General features: G+C 43.3%; 1 protein-coding gene across 13 annotated transcripts in view; it reads right to left on the bottom strand.

Annotated features, from left to right (window-relative positions):
• Nucleotides 1-23,831, bottom strand: part of grin1b (glutamate receptor, ionotropic, N-methyl D-aspartate 1b) — a 59,278-nt gene that overhangs the window by 20,454 nt on the left and 14,993 nt on the right. For 11 of the 13 annotated variants that reach the window (XR_008827863.1, XR_008827864.1, XR_008827867.1 and 8 more), the window contains exons 5-20: nucleotides 22,372-22,434; nucleotides 21,145-21,242; nucleotides 18,910-19,031; nucleotides 12,984-13,158; nucleotides 11,714-11,864; nucleotides 11,068-11,154; nucleotides 10,371-10,506; nucleotides 10,003-10,130; nucleotides 8,732-8,896; nucleotides 7,582-7,700; nucleotides 7,147-7,259; nucleotides 6,912-7,060; nucleotides 5,716-5,873; nucleotides 5,408-5,569; nucleotides 4,730-4,839; nucleotides 4,451-4,596 (exon numbers count right to left, since the gene is read on the bottom strand). Coding sequence is in view for 5 of the 13 variants with exons in the window: in XM_056376641.1 (XP_056232616.1) it covers nucleotides 4,451-4,596; nucleotides 4,730-4,839; nucleotides 5,408-5,569; nucleotides 5,716-5,873; nucleotides 6,912-7,060; nucleotides 7,147-7,259; nucleotides 7,582-7,700; nucleotides 8,732-8,896; nucleotides 10,003-10,130; nucleotides 10,371-10,506; nucleotides 11,068-11,154; nucleotides 11,714-11,864; nucleotides 12,984-13,158; nucleotides 18,910-19,031; nucleotides 21,145-21,242; nucleotides 22,372-22,434 (2,082 nt within the window). In the remaining 8 variants the exon portion in view is untranslated. The remainder of the gene's footprint in view (nucleotides 1-4,450; nucleotides 4,597-4,729; nucleotides 4,840-5,407; nucleotides 5,570-5,715; nucleotides 5,874-6,911; nucleotides 7,061-7,146; nucleotides 7,260-7,581; nucleotides 7,701-8,731; nucleotides 8,897-10,002; nucleotides 10,131-10,370; nucleotides 10,507-11,067; nucleotides 11,155-11,713; nucleotides 11,865-12,983; nucleotides 13,159-18,909; nucleotides 19,032-21,144; nucleotides 21,243-22,371; nucleotides 22,435-23,831) is intronic. The other 2 variants (XM_056376643.1, XM_056376645.1) reach the window with 1 other exon arrangement.

The following is a 23,831-nucleotide window of genomic DNA, read 5'->3' as shown; positions in this document are numbered from 1 at the left end:
AATATGTTGCAAACAAACTGATTCTTACATAGAAATTAGTTGTTTTAAATATTCATACCCACTGACTGTAGGTGTAACTGTTCGCTAACTTACACAGCTCATGTTAGCTAACGTCTGACCCACACAGTGTAAAAGAGGTGATATGAGGTAGAGTCGACTTATGTGACCTGAAACTTGATAAACTAAGATTAAAATTAAATTAAGATTTTAAATTACATTTCAAAAGAACAACACAATGTAGGCAGTTAGCTTAGCATAATCAGATATACCTGTATGCTACCTCTGACAACAAATTTTTTAAAACATTTTAGGACATTTTTGGACGGTGCTACAGATGTTTTCTACCAACAAATTAATGCTTCAGTCTTTATTAGCTGAGACATTTTTTATGTTTTAACGGTGCACCCCAATTTACACCAATACTGGTATGAAAATAATTGATTACGAACAGCAGGTGGAACCCCAGGTGTACCGCCGCTAACGTTAGCCTAAACTCTGATAGCATCGATGTTCCAGTTCTTCACTGAGCTTTTTCTAACAAAACCTGTAACCCCACAAAATAACGTAGTGATGCTTTGTAAGTCTTGGCCTTCTGATAATAACACTAGGGTACTTCGTAGGTAGTAAGCTAGTTAGCTGCACATGCTAACATTAGAAGCTTAGAGCAGTTAAACACACTTGTTACAGTTCAGCTGTTTTATTTTTGGGCTTAAAAAGACCTGATGCTCCGAACTTTTACCACCAGAACACAATCTGTACATTATCAAAATAAAAGCATAATGAATTAACACCTTATTATTTTACTGTTATCTGTCACTGTTCATGGACTGTCATCCTGTAATCACAGATGATCTTTACTTCTGGAGTAAAGATCAGATGAAGATGAAGGTTCCACCTCATGGTGTTTCTGTTGATCTGTCTGGACGGAGTCTGATTTCATCTAAAAATGGTTTAAATGATCGTTTCCTGTCTCACTTCTCTGCGAGCTGTCTGTGTTTTATGTGCTAATCCTCCACCACTAACTCCTCGCCTGAAGACACAGCTGTTTGAAGTGCTAATCATCCTCTGCTAGCTGTTAGCCTTTAGCAGCTGGTGTTTGAAGTGCTAATGCAGGCAGAGAAGTGATGATTATTAATGTGAGTCCAGCTGCTGACGAGGCGGGAAAACATCTGGAACAAAGACTTCGCACAGAAAAAAATCATCTTCTATTGTAGGAAACAGAGTCGACGCCTTCTTCTGCCCGAGTGAACTCTGTATGAATCCTCCATCATTAAACACAGACAACACTGTCTTCCCTCTCTTTGATGCTAAAATTATCTAACGTTCTTATTTGGATCAATAATGTGGATATTTTAAGTTTAGCTACAGAAGTGCATCATATCCACTGAAGGAAAAAAACTCATGGTCTCATTTATTTAGTTTATTTTTCAGGGCTGATCAGAAAAGACAGAGCTGTAGCTGAGCTAGAGTTAGCCTCTTAGGCTAATTATTAAATCCTAAAAATAATGACCATAATTATGGAACACAATGTGATAATTAAATTTCGAAATTAAATGTCATATTATTATAACTAGATAATTTACAATTCATGTGTCAATATTCCTGAGAAATTAATCAAAACATCTGTTAAATCTAAGAAAGCAAACTAATAATTATGAACTCCTCACATTTTTACTGCTACTGTGTACATGTGTGTAAAAATACTGCAGATGTATCTTTATATTTTATACTCTGTTTTATGCGTTTCCAAAGATATTTCATTGAAATTCTATATTTTTATTGATGAATTAAGAAACAAGCTTGACCTTGTAATTATGAGACATACAGGGGATCATGTAATGATGTAATGAGATAATGTTTCTTTGGTGAAGGCAATGAGTCTGTTGTGTCTTTTCACATCACATCACATTATTAGACTCTTATTACGGAACAGAAAGGGGTTCCCCTTCACAATAAGACTCCCCTTATAAAGGACAATGAATGGTTTATAACTAGTTTATTAATTAGTTTGTTTACGCATGATGAATAATTTATTAGCTGTTATAACACATTAGATAAAAGGACAACAGTGACCTGTTTCCTGCCAGATAGTGGGGCCACATGTCTCTGTGTTTTCTCCTTCATCAGCGTCTGTAGCTGCTGCTTCATCATGTTTGTTCAGTTACTAACAATGAACCACCGTCAGCATCTTAATGGTCAGAAAGTTTGGCATACTAATAAATAATTGTGTTTTACACTTTACAACAAGGCTCCTTTTACCAGTTATAAATGTAAGTCATTAGTCAGACTAATGAGCAGTAAGCATTAACTTGATCTTGCCAAATAGTGAGCTGCATCAGTGTATGAAAACTGTGTTATAACTTGTTTATTCATGATTTATAAAGTGTTAACTACCGAATTAATAACCTCATTATAAACCATTTATAAATCCTTAATAAGGGTCGTCTTATTGTGAAGTGGTGCCCAGAAAAGTATCTGCAACTGTTCTGGAGACTGACAGTTTTTCCAGAGTGATGATTTTGTGTTTTTCTTTGTCGTATATGACAGTGAACTGAAATCAGAAATCACAACAAACTGTGGATGCTCTTTGTTTTTTTCACTTTTTAACAATGTTTCCATAAATGAAATGATTAATCAACAAAGTAATAATGGTTCATAATGGTTAGTTACAGTGCTAGTTTTGCCCTCTGTGAAATGTTATTGTCTCATCAGTATTCATCACTGCGTCTCTGGTGGTTTGGCTCCTTCCTTCAGACACACTGTGATTTTATTGGTCTGTCTGCTGTGTGAGGTCATTCACTGTAAAATCAAAGGCACTTTATTTTTTAATCTTTATGGATGAGACGTGTCAAACTGCCAGCTCGTTAATATTCAGCAGGAAACAAAGAGCTTGTTGGTTTTCTACCTCTCATTGTTCTAACCTGATGATTGATGAGATGCATGAAAAGTGATTTACTGATCAGACTCACTGAAGCATCAGGCCCTGAGGAGAGACCATCCCTGTTCTCAGTATTAATTCATGTCATATTCATAAATCACATTATACATCATATTATTAGCTGGTGTGTTTATACATCTATAAACAGCATGTATCTACTACATGCTGTTAAAACTGCTCAGTTTTCTGCTGTTTTCATACTGTTCACATTTTGCTGCTGCCACAAAGAACAATAAAGTTTGATTAAAAGCTTTACAAGCTCTGAAGCTGCAGCTCTCAGTTTAATGACGAGCAGTTATTGTCCAAGGAGATCCAAGGTGATGCGCTGGCAGCAGCCTCAGATGATCACTGTGATAGACGGATTATTAGGGTGAGGGACTTCGCTCTGTCACTGTCCCTGTACAGGCGAAATACTACAGTGAATACTACAGTGAATACTACAGCACCAGGCGAAATACTACAGTGAATACTACAGTGATTACTACAGTGAATACTACAGTTAATACTACAGTGAATACTACAGTAAATACTACAGTGAATACTACAGTGAATACTACAGTGATTACTAAAGTTAATACTACAGTGAATACTACAGTAAATACTACAGGGAATACTACAGTAAATACTACAGTGAATACTACAGCACCAGGTGAAACACTACAGTGAATACTACAGTGAATACTACAGTAAATACTACAGTTAATACTACAATAAATACTACAGTGAATACTACAGTGAATACTACAGTGAATACTACAGTGAATACTACAGTGAATACTACAGCACCAGGTGAAACACTACAGTGAATACTACAGTGAATACTACAGTAAATACTACAGTTAATACTACAATAAATACTACAGTGAATACTACAGTGAATACTACAGTGAATACTACAGTGAATACTACAGTAAATACTACAGTGAATACTACAGTGACTACTACAGTGAATACTTAATACGACAGGTAAATACGATAGGTAAATCGCGGTCTAGGAAGTGCCACACCTTCGTAGACCTCTGAATTGGGACACAGGTCCTGGGTCAGTTGAAACAGACAGAGTTCATCCAGACAGATCAACAGATCGGCACCGTGATACGTTTCCTTCATCTCCTTCCTGCTGACGGTGTTTTCCTGCTTCAGAAAATCACCAAGGAGACTCTCTCACCCGTTCACCCGGCAACTAAAAACACTAATCACACAAATTCTCATCCCTTCACCGATGAAGCTAAAAACAGACACTTGAACCGTCTCAGTGCCTCGTTACAAAGACTTGATCCTCTGGCTCCACCCCTTCAGCTAACCACAGCTACAATTCAACATGAGCAGCAACCACATAATGTTTATGGCAACAGACAGTTAGACCTTTCCTCCATTGATCAGTCAAACTACAGATCGTTATTCAAGTCCCTAGGAAATAAACCAGCGTTGAGCAGGATATTCAAACAGCAGCACAGAGCAGGTTAAACCGCAGGAGGTAACAGCGCAGCAGAACACAGAGGAGTCGGGTACCTGCAGGTTCTTCCTCCACACATTCACGGCGGCGAAGGCAAGCTGCATCTGTTTCCTTCGAGCGTCTTTGTGCCGTTTGTAGGCGATCTCGATGAAGATGAGGAAGATCCCGGCAACGATGCCGCCGGCAACCAGCATGAACACACCTGAGGCGGACAGGTGATGTCAGGTGAAGTTAATCCGAAAACATCATCATCATCATCACCATCACCATCATACAGTCTTTATTCAAGCATCAATCCATAGAGGAGCGTATTCAGGGTCCGGTCAGTTTCTTACCTGCCATGTTCTCAAAGGTGAGGGTAGCGGGAGCGTTGCTCCTGGAGTCACACTCCTGGTATCGAACCCACGTCTTGTCTAAATCCTCCATGAAGCCGTTCTCATGAGAGCTGAGGAGAGGCAATGAAGTTTATTCCAGTGAGTCTGGAGTTAGATATGAAGCAGTGACGCCTGATCAGGATCAGAGCACCAGCAGAACATCAGCAGGGTAAGAAGGAAGATGGGTAATCATGGGGTATCAGCAGGGTACTAGATGGGCATCAGTAGGTAGGTGAAAGTAGGATCAAGAGCACGAGAAGGGTAAAAACGGAATACCAGCAGGGTAACAGAGAGATATCGGAAAGGTATCATCAGGGTATCAGAGAGATATCACTGAAGTATCATCAGGGTATCAGAGAGATATCGGAAAGGTATCATCAGGGTATCAGAGAGATATCACTGAAGTATCATCAGGGTATCAGAGAGATATCGGAAAGGTATCATCAGGGTATCAGAGAGATATCACTGAAGTATCATCAGGGTATCAGAGAGATATCACTGAAGTATCATCAGGGTAACAGAGAGATATCGGAAAGGTATCATCAGGGTATCATATATATCTCCGATTGGGTATCAGAGTTATTAGTCATTGAGGTTCCTGTTGGGTTCCTGTTGCTTGTCACTAGGGTGTTTCTTTACCTGAGAATAGCAAGAGACACATTCTGTTTCCATGGACTGTCTTTCCTCATTCCAATCCCAAATCCAGAGCGGAAGAAAAGCTCTCCTGTCGTCACCAGATCGCACTTTTGCGAGGCCTCGAACTCCAACACAGCGCTGTCCCAGATGAAGGCATGAAGCTTACTACAGGGGGAGGGAGGGAGGAAACATTAGGTATGTGGGAGGTGGAGTTCAGTAGAAGCAGCTGGACCAGCCCACAGTACGACAGGTACATTCACATTACACCTGTGAGGTACAGCGACTGATTGCTAACTGTATAAACAGCCTACTTGTCTCTGACGGCCTGGATGGCCTCAGCAGCGCTCTCGTAGTTGTGTTTCTCCATGTGCCGGTACATGGTGCTCAGCTCCACCTGCCGTCTGAAGTAGATATCCACCGAGCTCTGCTTCACTGTGGCGTAGATGAACTTATCTGATGGGTTACGCAGCTAAAAGATCAAGCACAGAGCACATGTCAGAAATGAACTCAAACCTACTGTTCACAGTGTGCGACCATGTCCATTTATCAGTGTTAAGCCAAAGAAGTAACTTATTTCTTGGAGTTGATGAAACAGGGTCATGACTAGTGATGGTACTGAAACCTGGTATTAAACAGGCTCCAGGGGTTAAATTCACAAAGACTGGAGTATTGATAAGCTCCAACGTTATCGGTTCTGCTCTTGGTATTTGAGAAATCAACCCTCTGAGGTTGATGAATGTTTCTATTAATATCTTTGTTTTAACACAGCATAAAAATAAAATCTGCAGACTCTCAACTTTCCATTTCATACTCATACTTTCATAAACTCATAGTCGGACCTAGAAGGTGTCTGAGCAGTAAAGTAACAGCACTTTGCATTTTAGACTATTTTACTCACATGTTGCATATTTTGATGAACCCTAAGACTTTGGAAACTAAACAATTCATCCACATCAGTAAAGATGTGGATAAAGGTAAAAAGAGATTTGAAGGATTTCAAATTTTAAATTTTCAGCATTTGGGCCAAATGATCTCTTTGCACATGCCATGCTCTCGGTCAAAAAGGGGCGTCTTTACAGAAAGAGCTGAGATAATTCTGAAAATTGTGATACAAAACACTTGGGTATTATGTTAATATGCAAGTGTGTTTTTAAGAATGAGCTTAAGAAGTAATGTAGAAAGCTAGAAAACAGCCTTAGACCTCAGAGGGTTAAGAAAACAGATTTCCTGTTTGTTATTGCGACATAACAGAATAACAATCTTACTGTATTTATGCTTATCCTCAGTCAGCAGTTTTAAATATGATTCATCACCCCCCCCCACTCTGGCCCCAGAAAAACCTTCAACTATGGTCGCTGTGTAGCTAACCTCAGGTTTGTCAGAATAGAGCTGCCAATGAGCAGTTTGTTTCTCAGTGGGTGTGTCACTGAGTGGGGACAACCTGTTAGAAAGGTGAACAGGTTGATGGTGAACCATGGGCTTTGGCTTAGGACTATAAAGGTCTCACCCTGGGGTCATTGATGCCAGTGATGCGCTCCTCAGGCCGGTCCAGCACCAGGAAGGCTGCCAGGTTGGCAGTATATGAAGCTACGATGATCATAGCGAATCCTGCCCACACCATTCCCAGAATCCTCGCTGAGAAACTCCTGGGAGCTCCTGAACACAACGCAGAGAGGTGTTGTTGTTAGAGGGGGGGGGGTGAATGGAGGGGGGGAGGAGTCAGAGTGGAGGATGCTCCTCACCTTCTCCTATCCCAGAGTTCAGTAGTACTCCCCATGAGAACCACATGGCAGAGGACAGGGTGAGGGCGTCTTCTTCTTCTTCTTCACTGTTCACTTTAAACCTTCCAAACGGGCTGCGCACGCACACACACACACACACACACACACACACACACACACACACACACACACACACACACACACACACAGACACACACACACACAGACACACACACACACACACACACACACACAGACACACACACACACACACACACACAGACACACACAGACACACACACACACAGTACACTATACTGCATCACACTGTGTCACATTATATTGTCTCTTGTTGTATCACACTGTAACATATGTTGTGTTGTTGTTGTTGTGTTGTGTTGATGTTGTTGTGTTGTTGTTGTTGTTGTGTTGATGTTGTTGTTGTTGTGTGTTTACCTGAACCGGTCTAATAGGTAAAGCATCACTGCCACCACATGGACCGACAGACCGACTAACAGCCACAGTGTGCTCTGGAACGGCTGCATGAATGAGTCCAGAGTGCTGCGAGGGATTTCCTGAACACACAAACAACACACACAGTGTAACACACACACCCATCATCATCATCATCATCATCATCACCACCATCATCATCATCATCACTATCATCATCACCATCATCATCATCATCATCATCACTATCACCATCACCATCACCATCATCATCATCATCACTATCACCACCATCATCATCACTATCATCATCATCATCATCACCATCATCATCACCATCATCACCATCATCATCATCATCATTATCATCACCACCATCATCATCACCATCATCATCATCACCATCACAATCATCATCACCATCATCATCACTATCATCATCATCATCACCATCATCATCACCATCATCACCATCACTATCATCACCATCATCATCATCATCATCATCACCACCATCATCATCACCATCATCATCATCATCACCATCATCACCATCACAATCATCACCATCATCACCATCATCATCATCACCATCATCATCACTATCATCATCACCATCATCATCATCATTATCATCACCATCATCATCATCACCATCATCATCATCACCATTAACCATCATCATTATCATCACCATCATCATCATCATCACCATTAACCATCATCATTATCATCACCATCATCATCATCACCATTAACCATCATCATCACCATCATCATCATCATCACCATCATCATCATCATCACCATCACCATCACCATCACCATCATCACCATCATCACCATCATCACCATCACCATCATCATCATCACCATCACCACCATCATAGTAGTCACGGTAACAGCATGAAATCCTGATCAGCAGAGGCTCCAGACCTGAACCTGGATCAGACGTGTCAAAGTGGATTCATGGAACCTGTCGTCCTGGTTTCTGCTGCTGTGAACTGGGTCACTCTGACCTGAAACATCCCAACATATCCTCCATACTCCATCACACAGAGAATCCTGCTCTGGCCCCCCCACAGACACTGGAGCTCAGCATCATGGACCAGAACCAGAACCAGAACCAGAGACCACACCAGTGTCAGCTCACCTTCTTGACGAGGATGGTGAGCCCCTGGTATTTGAAGGGTTTGGAAAACTCGATGTACTGAGCGCGCTCGTTGTTGATGGTGAGGGGGGCGACGATCATGTCGGCCAGACCCCCCAGCAGCTCCCCCATCATCCCGTTCCACTCCTTCTTGTTACTGTTGTTGACCTGGGGGGGGGGGGGGGGGCATATTAATAACATCCTGAGCAAAGATCATTGTTAAAAAGTAAAAAAATAAAAGTTGTAAAACTTTACATTGCCTGGGGACAAATAAAGTTTTTATTGAATTGAATTTAAGTGAAACGGAGCCACTCATCAGCTGATCTGAACGCTCACTACGCGACATGCTCGTCTTTAATAAACAGTTTGGTCAGACTCATCATGACACCGCGAGTCTGCTGTGATTCAGCCTGACCTCCATTCACTGACGGCTCCTTCATCAACCTGCTGGAACAGGACACGCTGTCTTTTATTGATCTGATCTATTAACATTTAACAGCAGACTGAACAGATCCTGAGTCTGTCAGAGGAGGAGGAGGAGGAGGGGGGAGGGGGGGAGGGGGGAGGAGGAGGGGGGAGGAGGAGGAGGGGGGAGGGGGGGGGGGGAGGAGGGGGGGGGAGGAGGAGGAGGAGGGGGAGGAGGGGGAGGAGGAGGAGGAGGGGGAGGAGGGGGGGGGGGGGGAGGAGGGGGAGGAGGAGGGGGAGGAGGAGGGGGAGGAGTCATTGGGAGCAGTGAAGAGAGCAGCAGACAGAGAGACAGAGAGAGAGACAGAGAGACACAGAGAGAGAGAGAGAGAGAGAGAGAGAGAGACAGAGAGAGAGACAGACAGAGAGAGACAGAGAGAGAGAGACAGAGAGACACAGAGAGACAGAGAGAGAGACAGACAGAGAGAGACAGAGAGAGAGAGAGAGAGACATGACTAAATGTCTCTCAAGCCTCAACAAGGTCAGAGTCAGGGACAGAGCGGTGGTCTCCATAGCAACAAGCCTTAGTGATGTGCTGGTGTTGAATCAGTAAACAGTTCAGAGAGAGAGAGGGAGAGACGATGACATCATTAGTGGTGACATCATCAGTACAGATCAAGTTTAAGAGAAAATGACTCAAATGAATCAGGAGTGAAGTTTCTTCCAGTCGCTGCCATTAAACAACAGAAGAAGAGGAGGAGGAACCATGTGTTAATGTGAGGAAGGGTCAGCCTCCTCATCAGGGCTCCACTCACACTTTGTACACACACACACACACACACAACACACACACACACAGAAACACTTACTCGCTCCTGCGTGCCAAATTTCCCATCAGCCACCAGGTGAACCTCGTAGGTGAAGTTCATGCTCATCGCCAACTTGATGAGCAGGTCTATGCAGAAACCATAGCAACACTGAGGGACAATGGGCTGACCTGTAAACACACACACACACACACACACACACACACACACACACACACACACACACACACACATTGAATCAGCTGATACGTTTGTGATGGTAAAGCAGCCTGTGTTGACATTGTGTTGAATGGTTTATCGTACTGAGGCAGAACAAGTGAGGGGGGTGAGGGGGGTGGGGGGGGTGAGGGGGGTGGGGGGGCTGTGGTTCAGGTCCTCACAGGTGCAGACAGCTGAGGTGGGGTGTGTACCTGGGATGGTCCCGTTGGGTCCGGTACAGATCACCTTCTTGATCAGGACTCCGTTCACAGTGTACTCCTCTTTACACGTCCCGTCGCTCTTTGTTGGCTTCACGTAAACAAACGGCTCCTGATGGATGGTCACGATCTGAACACACACACACACGCACACACACACACACACACACACACACACACACACACACACACACACACACACACACACACACACACACACACACACACACACACACACACACACACACACACGCTGTGTCACTGCTGTGGGACCATCTGTCCAACAGATCCTGCTCCACAGTGAAAACCTGCTCCTCACATGAAAGTCTTTCTCCATAAAACCTTAGACGTTAATATGATCATATTTATTATCATATGTTGGTTCTGTTATTTTACGTTGTTGAAAACATTTTTCAGCATTTTCAACATCTTTTAGGATATTTTACTAATTCTTGTCGGTCTTTTACTCACACCTGTTCACATGTGTAACACATTTTTGTTGTGTATGTGAACTTTCATAATATTTTTATGAGATTTTACTGCTGTTTTTTCTATTCATGTAATAATTATCATTCGGATATTTTACTCATATTGTTGGAAGATTTCTCCCTGTCACAGTACTAAGTACTCACTAGTACTAAGAGTACTGACAGTACTAACACTGACAGTAACAGTAGTACAGTAGTAGTACCTTCAGTTTAGTTGACATCTGGTATCCAACTGGTTTCTCTGTCTCTCCTCCAGGCCAGATGATCTTCCTCTGAGGATTCATCACAACCTGCAACACACACACACACACACACACACACACACACACACACACACACACACGCAGGTTGTAATGTTGTTCCAGGCAGGTCTCACTGTGACAAGATGACTAAATGACAGCATCAATACTGCATCTGTATATACATATTTAAAGAGAGACTAACACACACACACACACAGATAAATTATGACCCAAATGATTTTGAAAATGTGAAGGGATGTTCAGTAATTCCAGTTTCTAGTTGTAAATGAATCTGCAGTTTGAACATGTGAGGAAGAGATTTGTGTTTGTTAAAAAAAAGTGCATGTGTAAAAAAAAACCTGGACTGTCACCGTCCAATCGGAGTCAGGTGTAGAAACAGGGTCAAAGTTCGTACAGTGTTTGTGCGACCCCCACTGACCTCACCTGTTCACAGGTTTTATTCAAATCTTTTCTTCTCATGTACAGATTCATTTCACAGGTTTAAAATGGTTCATTTAAAAAACTAACTTTATTTTATTATTGACACCACTTAACAAGCTCAGAATCTGTAACCAGGTGTAACCAGGTGTAACCAGGTGTCCTGTACCTGTGATCCGTTGAAGACTCCGACCTGGACGAGTCGACCTGGTTTCTGTTGGTAGTTCAGGATGCTGTAGGTGGCGAAGCGCCGGTCGCCGTCGTCGTTAAACTCGATCCGTCCTGTCAGACCATCAGGGTACTTTGATGACATCAGCACCCTGAGGAGCCAATCAGAGAGCAGGAAGGGTGGGGTCAGCTCAGTGGAAATCTGGTTTTGTTTTGTTTTTTCATTATATTTTTGGTTCTGATCTTCTACGGTTTTATTATGATTATAAAGACGAGGATAAGTGAAGTAACAACGGGTCACATGATGCTGCTGCCGCATTACTGCAGAGACTCAGTGATACTGGACAACATAAATAAAAATGATTCAACTTGACCCGAGGGTTTATATAGGTCACACAGAGAGGAGGAGGAGGAGGTTTATTGTCCCAGTTGTGTCAGTCTGACTTGAAGCTGAATCCAGATCAGATCAGTGAAGCGTCTCTGACACTTCTCTCTCCAGCTGAAGGAGGAAGTAACTCTGAGGACTAGAAACTCTCAGAGACTCACACTAGATGAACTCATGAATGCACCATGATCACGCAACACTCACTCCTTCACCACGCCATGTTCAGCTGACAAAGGTTCACAGGCCTGAGCTGTGAGCTTCAGTGTGATCTGAGTACCAGTTAAATAAGAGGGCTAACACTGTTAGTGTTGCCTCCTGAAGCTACTGTAAACAGCTAGCTAACACTGTTAGTGTTGCCTCCTGAAGCTACTGTAAACAGCTAGCTAACACTGTTAGTGTTGCCTCCTGAAGCTACTGTAAACAGCTAGCTAACACTGTTAGTGTTGCCTCCTGAAGCTACTGTAAACAGCTAGCTAACACTGTTAGTGTTGCCTCCTGAAGCTACTGTAAACAGCTAGCTAACACTGTTAGTGTTGCCTACTGAAGCTACTGTAAACAGCTAGCTAACACTGTTAGTGTTGCCTCCTGAAGCTACTGTAAACAGCTAGCTAACACTGTTAGTGTTGCCTACTGAAGCTACTGTAAACAGCTAGCTAACACTGTTAAGAAGAGAACATCAGGTGGACATTCCTCCATTAAGCATTCCCTATTAATACCATTGGAACAGAACAACTGGCTAACATTTCATTATCAATACCACAGATGCTAACACTACCTCCTGAAGTGCAGCCAGTTAACATTCCTCACTGAAACTACAGGGAAAGTAAAGCTATGGATCTGTTTAAGGATTACATGAGTCAGTCAGCCAGTCGGTGGTGGTACTGACCGTTTGAAGAGCGGACCGGTCCTCCAGATGTTGGTGTTTCCCACGCAGCCCCGTGGAGGCTCCGTGATGTTCTCCTTCTCAAACAGCTCCTGCAGAGACTGAGCCACCACCGCCACGGCGTCCGCGATGTGAGCCGACTCGTTCTTACCGTTAATCAGCTGGAGGCCCAGCAGGCCTGCAACACACACGCACACATAACACACATTCACATGCATGCACGTGCACACACAAAGACACACACAAAGACACACACACACACACACACACACACACACACACACACACACACACACACACACACAGCGGGGAGTTAAACAGGCTGCAGACTGGAAACTGTCCTCATTCACACAGACTCGTTAATTAAAAATTCTCTCACACACACTTTAATTTTACTCTTGTAATTAAAAGAGTGCTTCAGTGTAATTCAAACACACACACTCAGGGCTTCAGGCGTCAGGTCAGTGTTCAATACTACCAAACTGCATGCTGGGAGCTCACTCTGAGAATCATAGCCGTTTGCCTCAGGGCAGAAAAAGCCTCTCTGAGACATTATGAACTGTGTCTGGAGTTTTCCTTCAGCAGAAACTCGTCACACTGCGATGAAAAGCGTCTACATCAGTCCTCCAGCTGACCCACAACAGCTAGCTAACACTGATAGCATTGCCTACTGAAACTACTGTAAACAGTTAGCTAACACTGTAAGCATTACCTACTAGAACCACTGGAACAGAACAACTGGCTAAAATATCACTATCAAAACCACAGATGCTAACACTACCTCCTGAAGTACAGCCAGTTAACATTCCTCCCTTAAACTACAGGGAAAAGTAACATGTCTCTCTAAAACCTTTACAGAACAGTTCATTTCAAAATAAAACCACTGGGTGTAGATAACAGAGTAATTATATTTCCCACCAAAACTATAGATTTCTAATATTCCCTCTTGAACAGAAGAGCTAGCTAACATTTCCCTCCAAAACCGACTGGATATGTTAACTACTGGTAACAACTACCTTACACTATTAACATTTCCCACCGAAAGACAAGAGACAGATAACATCACTCCCTCCTGAAATACAGCTACCTAATGTTTCCCTCCAAACGTTTTGGGAACATTTTGCTAGAACTGAAGTACAGACAGCAAACATTTCCTTCTATTAGTATGTGGAAGAGCTTTCTAACAATGTTAGCATTTCTCTCTGACAGAAAAAGCTAACATTTGCCACCAAAAATACTGGGAACTTTAAAGCTAACAACCTTTATTTTTTCCTGAGGCTACTGGAAACAGCTAGCTAATATTTGTTACTTCAACTACTGACAGTTAGCATTGTTAACATTCCCGACCAAAACCACTTGGTGCAGCTAGCTAACATTAGCTACTACAGTAACATTAGCCATTTTCTCCCAGAAACTAACATTTTCTTTGAACCTGAGAGTATAATAAATGAAAATTTAGCCAATCTACAAACTATGGTTATATGTGTTTTGTTATTAACTGGACCTTTCAGTTTGGTAACACCTCTCCCTAAAACTAAAGGGTTCAACAAGCTAGCTTTCCTCCCTGAACCAACTGTTACACTGAAACAAATGAGCACACGTAGTCTACTGAAGCATTCCTAATTAAAATAAACCGACAGTGCAGACCCCCTTCCCAATCAGCTAGCTTAGCTAAACTAAATTAATTATGAATCTATTTAAACACTGATGGTTATGGACAGCTTTCCTGATTAAAATGAATGTGTTCTGCTGCAGCAGATCTTATTATCTCCATTGAGGAATGCTAACAATGTTAGCAGGCTGCTGTTTAATTAGCCAAAGCACCAAATGCAGAAACTTTTTCCTCATAATGTGACAAGTGTCTGGTGAAGAAAAACAACATCAAAATCCATAATGTCACAGTGCAGCTTCATAGGTTTCTTTTTAGGGACTCGTTTCAGCAGGTAAAGGAGGTGGACACAATAACAGGAACACCTGTACAATCTAATGCAATCCAACACAACAGCTCTGTAGCACTAACAACCTCTTAATGTTCAGTTTTCATCAACAAACAGAGCCGTTGACGAACTGTATTATTCTTCAGCCACAGCTGATCATGTTGTTCTGTTCACCCCCTGTTTATAACCCAACATAGAAGATGTCCAGAAACATGTTGAGAAGTTTGGAGTGAGGTTTGAGAGCTAACTCCTCACTGTATTATCTCAGCTCGTCGAATGATCTAATTAACCAGGTCTTTACGTGGATTTCATTTCAAAGAGTAGTTTTATATTTACATGAAATCATGGAGCCAAAGTGAAACCAAAACCTCCGGGTTGTGTTCGATCAGAATGTCACGTTACTGGCTTCGTGTGTTTAGATAAGGACGGTCGTTTTTTGTTTGGAAAACATCCAGTTATATAATATTTATGTTTTTAGCAGCCTTTAACGATTTTGACCATTTCCTGTATGTTAGCCGGCTAAACGTCATGGCTGGACAGAAGAAGCGAGTCCCTGAGCAAGTCCAGGGATCCCGGTAACAGCAGGATGGAGAGGACTGAACGCAGAGATTAGAGATTACAATTAAAATGTTGAAAGAATGAATTCAGACGAGAATGTTGGTGATTTTTATGAACATGGATGAAACCACGTTACGATGACACAAGTGACACGCTGCTGTGCCTATATTGTTCTTCACTCAAGGTCAAATCGCTTTAGATCATGGAGTCATTCAAATCTAAAGGGTTCATCATTATTTTTATGGAAATGTGGCAGGACACATTTCTAAGGTGAACTCTAAGGAATATTTTCATGATCCCTCTGCGGTCGTGGTGCTCTCTCTGGATAAGAGATGAAATAGAAATGTGAATGTTAAGACTCTGTGGGTTAATGTCAAAAGAAAAAGGCTTTAATCTGAAACAGTTCCCCTAAAAAGAAACCTCAAACCTCCCCTGACAGAGACAAAACAGCTGAGGATTATTTTCAGAGTGCAGTCCTGCTACGCTTTCAAGACAATGATGGATCATTTTTGACACATCTGGAGTCTGGGTGAGACGGGGATGTGCAGAAAAATAACACATCATCTCTAAGAGTGCAGCAGCTGGCTGGTGAGGATGTTTTCTCAAATAAAACGCCACAGCAACAGAGTGGGGAGCCGATTACCCAGCAGCCAGAGAGACCGACTGAATGTCCAGGATATACTGGATGGTCTGGTTTTTACAATCTGCCCTCAGTTCAACCACAGTCACAGCTTTTACTTCACTGCTGAGCATTTCATCTCCATCAGTTCATCCATCAGCTGCTGATTGAAAATGCTCAGCAGTGATTGCACGTAGTTTTGTGGTTAACGGTCTAAAACATTTAAAGTAATACTCCACGTCAGAATTAACCCTCTGGAGTCAGAGTCGATCTTTACAACTGTTCTTCCTGCACATGCACGCTCTCCTTTTTTCTGCACAAACTCTAGATCCTTCTTCTGTGTAGTGTTAAATAGTGTTAAAAAAGACCAGAGGAGGTTATAAAATTCAACAAATCTTGAGTTCTAACCATCAGAATATGATCACAGAACAGGTGAAGGTTGGAAAAAATGTAGTTTCATGTTTATACAAACAGCTGAACATGGAAGAAATAAAGCTCTGAAGTTACAGTCTGTTCATGCTTATATGTAATCTGTTTACATTATGTGCTCATCTGGCTGACTGAGTAATCAGCTGACTCAATAAACTCCGCCCCCACACTCCGTGTTGCAGTGGTCTGGGCCTCTATTGACCAATGGTGGAAAGGACAGAGCATCAAGCAGGAAACAGGAAGCAGCGGCGGCATCTTACCAGTGTTCGTTCAGACATACGTCACGGAAACTGCAGCGACACAAGCTCTTTATCAAGCCCCCCCCCCGCCCCCCCCCACCACCACCCCCCCGCCCCATCAAACCCGCATAAAGCCCCCCCACCCCCCTCCCCCACACAGCAGCACATGTTATTGGCTTGTCTACTGCGAGAACGGGCAGACGGGCAGGCGGACGACACACACTATAGAAAATGAAACAAACAAAAAGATGTTAGACACATTTAAGGTCACACAGTTACAATGAGCCGGAAAAGAAAGCAGTGGTTAGGAACCTTTAAACATGTCTGTTTGTTTTTTTATGTTTAAACGTTCAACCAGCGTCAGAAGAAACCAGAGAGAGAAACACACCAGGACGCTGAGAAGCTAACTGACTGTAAGGAGGATTAGCTTCCTTCACCAGAGACCTACAGCTCTACCAGAGAGAGACAGAGAGAGAGGCAGAGAGCAGCCATGTTTCCATCCAGTTATATTAAAGCCCATGATGATGATCACTAAAACAGCTGATGCTCTCAAATGGAAAGAACCACTGCACAACAACACCTGAGAACAGCAGTGAAAAGTACGCGGAATTAGTTATTAGCACTTCCTGTTTGCAGTGTAGCCATGAATATTCAGACACATATTACTGGATCCCTGAAGGAAACTTAAAAACAGAAGGATAATATGTGTTTCGTGTCTGTGTGTTGAGATCTGACCGAGTTATGACTCTGAGAAAAATATCGAACACTAAGGGTTTTAAAGCACCTTGATATCCAACATGAGCTGTGAGTTGAAACTGAATAACTCTCACGACACCCTAACACCCATCAACAACCTTCGAATGCCAAAGCAAACACACAATAATGTTTTAAAACCTGTTCGCTGTAGCAAAGCCTCAATAAGCCAAAAACCTCACAAATAAAACCTAATTAAAAATAATAACGTATTACTTTCTTTTAATTTGTCTCTTCCTGGCTTTTTTTTTTTTTTTTAATCCGACCAATTACATCACCAGGCAGAGGCTAATTAGCATGAAGCTAACAGTGGTATTTTAGTTTAATATTGTTCCTGCTGAAAAAACAGAACCTCATATTAGTAACCCTGAACCAGCAGAAACCAGACCTCACCTGCTGACAGGTGCATTGTGGGTTCTCTAGTACTGAGCTGTGACAAGGTGCAGAGGGAGTGCTCGTTTCGTGACAGGGGACATCCGGCTGGGCTCCGCAGAATCTGCTTTAGGGCCAGACAACAGCTCCTGCTGCTAGAGGTACTCACAGTATCATGACTGCTGCAAACCCCAATTCCAGACACCCTAGCAACCACCTAGCAACATCTTAACAACCCCCAACAGCACGGTACCGACCCTAGCAAGTAACACCCCAAATACAGGAGAAAAGAAGCAGTCCACCAAATACCTGGTAACCTGTTACCCTGGTAACCACCCAAGTAACCACCTAATAACACCACTGCAACCACATGTGTTGAATAAATCCAGACAACAGGATCATTCAGCTCATGTTCCCATCAAGCAGATTAATTATCACATATTTATTTACAGTAACTGTTGAATCAGAATTTGTATTTTGTCTTAAAATTGTTATTCTCGTTATTTTCTTATTTCTAATAGAATAAATGCAGGACTGTTTCTTTTCTCCACGTAGTTTTATTTTTTCTTTAGTTACTTTCTCTTTTACTTGCTATTATCAGATGTATTTCGTAGCTGTGCTCACTGCAGAGGGAACTCATGCACTGTGAACTGTGTCAGAAACTGAAACTGGTTTTAAACTGCTGTGTCTGAATTCTGTTCAGCTTCACTACTTCAAACCTGCCGGTGCAAATATAGAAACAAAGAAATAAAGTCGAGTGAAGTCTAATAACAGCTCCTGAAGACTTTGATCTATTTCTGTCTGCAGGTGACAGCAGCTTGTGGTTCGGTGTCTTTTTGCAGCCTGTTTTATTCTCTCCAGCGTCACTAATGGAAAGTTGAATGTTGGCATCTACTAAGAATTAGGCAGAGACTTGGATGGAAGCAGAGCTGAGAGACAGAAACTCCCAGAGGGGAGGAGGGAGTGAGGCAGAGGTGTGAAGAGCATTAGTGAGGAAGAGGAGGAGGAAGGGGTTGACCTACCATCTGGAGCTTCACTCAGTGCTTTGCCGGTCATCTCTCTTTCTCCGACCAGCCAGACGTAACCAGAGCCGGTCATGTTGAGCTGCCGGGCGGCTTTATACACTGCTGCAGCTTCGTCCTCACTGCAAACACAAAAACACACACAAAACAATGATGTCAGGCTTTCGAGAGAGGCAGTCAGCGCCAACCACAACGAAGGATTAGAGGAAGTGTGGCTTAATTTAAAAAAAAACATGAAACATTTGTAGACGCAGCACGCCGTTATATATCAGGAGAGTCATGTGTGTGACGCACTATGTCGCCGGTCAACGAGTGTTTCCCAGTCTCAGCAGAGCAGTGAAGGGACGTACTAGTGATGTGTTGGGTTATATTATATTATAAATTAATACAAGGCAGACCTAAAGAGTTAGACAGCAACCGGCAACAACAAAAAAGCTCCTATCCTCCTATCATTGGCTAATCGCAGTGAGAGACCTTCAATGAAAGGAGCTTTTAAAGATTATTGTTTATAATCACATATTTTCACCAAAATTCAACTGAATGTATGAATTGTCGGCCCACCTGCAATCATTTCGCAGCCCACCAGTGGGCCGCAGGTTGGGAGCCGCTGCTGTAGGTGTTTCAGTACAGCATACAGTACCTCCTGGTAACCCTTACGTAAAACCTAACATCCTCATAGAATAAGCACAGGAAACACCAGATACTCCCTGACGAACATCTAGCAACATCCTAACAAGCCCTCAACCAGGTAATATTTGACAACACTTCACAATATGCTAGCAACCACCCAGACCCCATTCCAACCACCTAGCAGCACCGTGACAAAGTCCCCATAGCAACCACCTAACAACACTTTAGTTACTACCTAAGGAAAAGGGTTTGAGAGTCTGAGACTCATTAAAAGTATGCAGAGTTAATTATTAGCAGCTCCTGTCTGCAGTGTATCGTGAATGTGACAACTATCACTGAATCAATGTGATACCGAAGGAAACTTAAAAACAAGTTACACAAGTTTGTTTCTATTGTGTCATAGCAGGTTTATGGACGGTTACATACAATAAGCATAGAGATAATGAAGGTTGAGAAGGTTGTTCTTGCGTGTTTAACCCAAATACCCAATGAAATGCCCAGAAACAACCCTGGAAACCGCCTGGCAACCAGAGGTAATGATATCCTGAAAGTCACACTAACTACAATCTGACTAGAATCACTTCGTAACACCCTGAAAACACTCGCATAGAAACCTTTGCAGCCAACTTCCAGCACAGAGGCAATTACTCCAGATACCCATCTGGTAAACACCTACAAACACCTTAGAAACCCCTTAGAAATTCCTATAGAAACCAACCAAGCACTCTAGCAACAACATGCCAATGTGTCTGGAATCACAACAAAATGCAAAAACCTTCGAAACCCAAACAAATAAAATAATATGATTTATAAGAGAATTTATACTAACTTATATCTGAGATGCTGCCAAAAAGGGCATCGATTTGGTAATATGAAATTGAGTATCGTTGGCATAGCAGAGGATTTACAAAAAATTGTAGGACCTAAAATTGAACCTTGAGAGACCCCATAAGTAATTTTACAGATTTTCTCTATCAGTGAGCTAAACGGGAACCAGCCAATCAGGCTGAAGTCTGTCTAAAAGAGTGAAGAGTGGTTGACTGTGTCAAAGGTCACGTAGTATGAACACACGTTTGTTCTTATCCATATTGCACCTGAGCTCATTTACAATCTTCACTAGTGCTGTCTCTGTCTCTGTACTGTGATTGGTCTGAAAACCAGATTAGTGTTTTTTCATAAATGATTAAAACAAGTTTCCCTAATGGCTGACTTAAAAATGGCCGATTGGAAACTGTAGTTATCAAGTATGGAGGCAACTAAGTTGTTTCTCTACAGAAGAGGTGGAACTGTGGTGGTCTGAAGAGCAGCAGTTACGACCCCCCCCCCCCCCCAGGACAAAACTCTCCAGGGTTTCTAAAGGTGTTAAAATTCATATTCTGATACTGAATTAAATCTATTAGTGTCTATTTTACTTCTGAAGTCTTCACATTTAGAGTTCGTGGACATGCTGCTGGACTTCATAAAAACAGAGTAAATTCAACGATCAATGGTTGAGAGGACGCGTTTCGTGTTGTTCTTGCATGTTTAAACCAAACGCCCAATGAAATGCCCAGAAACAACCCTGGAAACAACCTGGCAACCAACCAAGACCTTTGTTGTACAAACCTGGCAGAGAGGATGATGACTCGAGCCTCCAGGTCTCTAGCCTCCAGCAGCAGAGCTGTCAGGTTGGTGTCCTGGCTGAACAGCAGCACCTTTTCCGCCTGAAGGAACAGACCAGGACCAGGTGACAGCAGGGCGACAGGTGACAGCAGGGCGACAGGTGACCGCAGGGCGATCGGTGACAGCAGGGCGACAGGTGACAGCAGGGCGACAGGTGACAGCAGGGCGACAGGTGACAGCAGGGCGACAGGTGACGCAGGGCGACAGGTGACAGCAGGGCGACAGGTGACCGCAGGGCGACAGGTGACAGCAGGGCGACAGGTGACAGCAGGGCGACAGGTGACAGCAGGGCGACAGGCACCATCGTAGGACATTGAGAATCACGGCAGAACAAAACACCACAGAACACATCATAGGACAGGCATCGTTAGCTTAGAACCACAAAGATCCTGCCCCCCCCCCCGACCCCAGCCTCGACCATGCTCCCTCTCACCCACGCTACCACGGGCGGAGGGGGGCGGAGCCAAAAATATGGAGACAAAAAGTATTGAAGATCTGCTGAACTGAAAGAAAACTGAAAGTGGAAGCTTGGAAACAAAGGAGGAGGTAGGGCGGGGGGGGCAAAAAGTTGTGCGTGGTGTTGTGGCACATGCAAACTGAGACGCTTTCAAGACTCCAACCAACCAACCAATCAGGGGCGTGCATGTTAGAGAGCGCTGATGCAACCGCAAATTAAAAAAAAGATTCGAGTGAAGAGAAGGGAGAGGGGGAGGAGGAGGGGGGAGGCAGGGAGTACAGGAGCAGGAGGTGGGATGGGTGGTGGGGGGTCATGTCCCCAAAAGAAAAAAGAAAAGGTTTGATGTTGCAGGACTGAGAGGAGGATCCTGGTGGGCGGCGTTCCTCAGATCTGCAGACAGAGCCAAGCCTCAGCCTGGCTGCATGCAACCCTTCACATGGAGAAAACTCAGGGGTGGGGGGGTGGGGGAGAGGAAGAGGAAGAGGAAGGGCGTCTCTCCTGCGAGTGTGAACCCATTCCCGGTGTGACGGACTCATGAAAAATCAAAACAAAGAAAAGAGATGGTGGAGAAAAGACGTGCCACCAGGATAAGAGTCTATCTCTGGAGCCGGGTTGGATTCTGGGTGGGCGGGGCTGACTGGTGTTTGGCTACTACCGGGCGAGCTCAGAGATTGGTTGGGCGGCGTGCATCATGTGACCATGCAAGTTTATACCTTGGGTGTTCTCCTGAAGTCAAAGTTCTGTTGGTCGAGGTTTTCATAGTTCCTGTTTTTAGTCTGATGGTAATGGTCACAGAGAAAATATGCAGACACAGAAGAAGATTATAGACAGTCAGAGGAAATGATGTCACAACATCCAACAAGTGATTCAGTCAGGAGGCGGGAGGGACAAACACAAGACTGCCTGTCCACCTGTCTGTCTGTCTACCTGTCTGTCTGTTCACCTGTCTGTCCACCTGTCTTTCTTTTCACCTGTCTGTCCACCTGTCTTTCTGTTCACCTGTCTGTTCACCTGTCTGTCTGTTCACCTGTCTTTCTGTTCACCTGTCTGTCCACCTGTCTTTCTGTTCACCTGTGTGTTCACCTGTCAGTCCACCTGTCTTTCTGCTCACCTGTCTGTCTGTCCACCTGTCTGTCCAACATGAAATACAATAATATAATTATTTAAAAATAATAAAATCATATATCATGGTTTTAAATTTCCATCTCCTCACTCAGGTCCAACAACAGCTGTCCACTGCTGAGACACAAACACCTGTAAGCAGATGTTCAGGACAGACAGGTAGACCAGGTGTACAGTGAGCTCAGTGAAGACGACCTCCGTCATAAACCAGGTCAGTGAAGTCTGACTTCCTGTGATGTTGAGCCGCTGTGGCGGCGGAGCGTCCCATTAGTCCTCAACTCAATCCGCTCCAAATGTTAATCTCATTAAATTTACATCCAGTCCCCGAACAACACACACACACACACGCACGCACACACACACGCACGCACGCACGCACGCACACGCACACACACACACACACACACGCTCCTTTTATAAAGCGTTTCTTGTCTTTTTCAGGACGAAGTCTCTGGGCTGAAGCTGTAAAGTCTGTGTTTGGATGGTGTGAGGTCACACAACTGAGGTATATGGTAAAGATAACTTTTGTGTTTTTGTTTTTCTGTCGGCCACATTTATTTATATTATATTATTATATATCATTATATTTATTTAGTCAGAGCTGGAGGCCATTTTGTTTTTGGGATGTCTGCACAGACAAGGTCACAGTGACCTCTCAAAACGTGGCCGTGACCTTGTGAACACAATATCTCAGTAACACCTTGACAGAACTTCTTCAAATTTGGCACAAAAATTCACCCGGACTCAAACACGAACTGATGAGATTTTGGTAGAAAAAGGTAAGAGGTCAAAGGTCACAGTGACCTCAGAAAAAGCGGTTTAGGGTTTGTGAACACGACATCTCTGTAAAGCCTTGAGGGAATTTCTTCAAAATTGGTAAAAAGTTCACCTGGACTCAAGGACGAACTGATTAGATTAGGTCAAAAGTCAAAGGTCAAGGTCAGTTGTTGTTGTTGTTGTTGTCGTTGTTGTCATGTAGTTTAATTTTATCACTATCTCTTTATTCCAGACTGAACGTGTCAAACAGCCTGAAACAAACTGCTAATAAAGA

The sequence above is a fragment of the Seriola aureovittata genome, chromosome 5, assembly GCF_021018895.1.
Source record: "Seriola aureovittata isolate HTS-2021-v1 ecotype China chromosome 5, ASM2101889v1, whole genome shotgun sequence".
Classification (NCBI taxonomy): domain Eukaryota; kingdom Metazoa; phylum Chordata; class Actinopteri; order Carangiformes; family Carangidae; genus Seriola; species Seriola aureovittata.
This window is presented reverse-complemented; position numbering and strand designations above follow the sequence as displayed.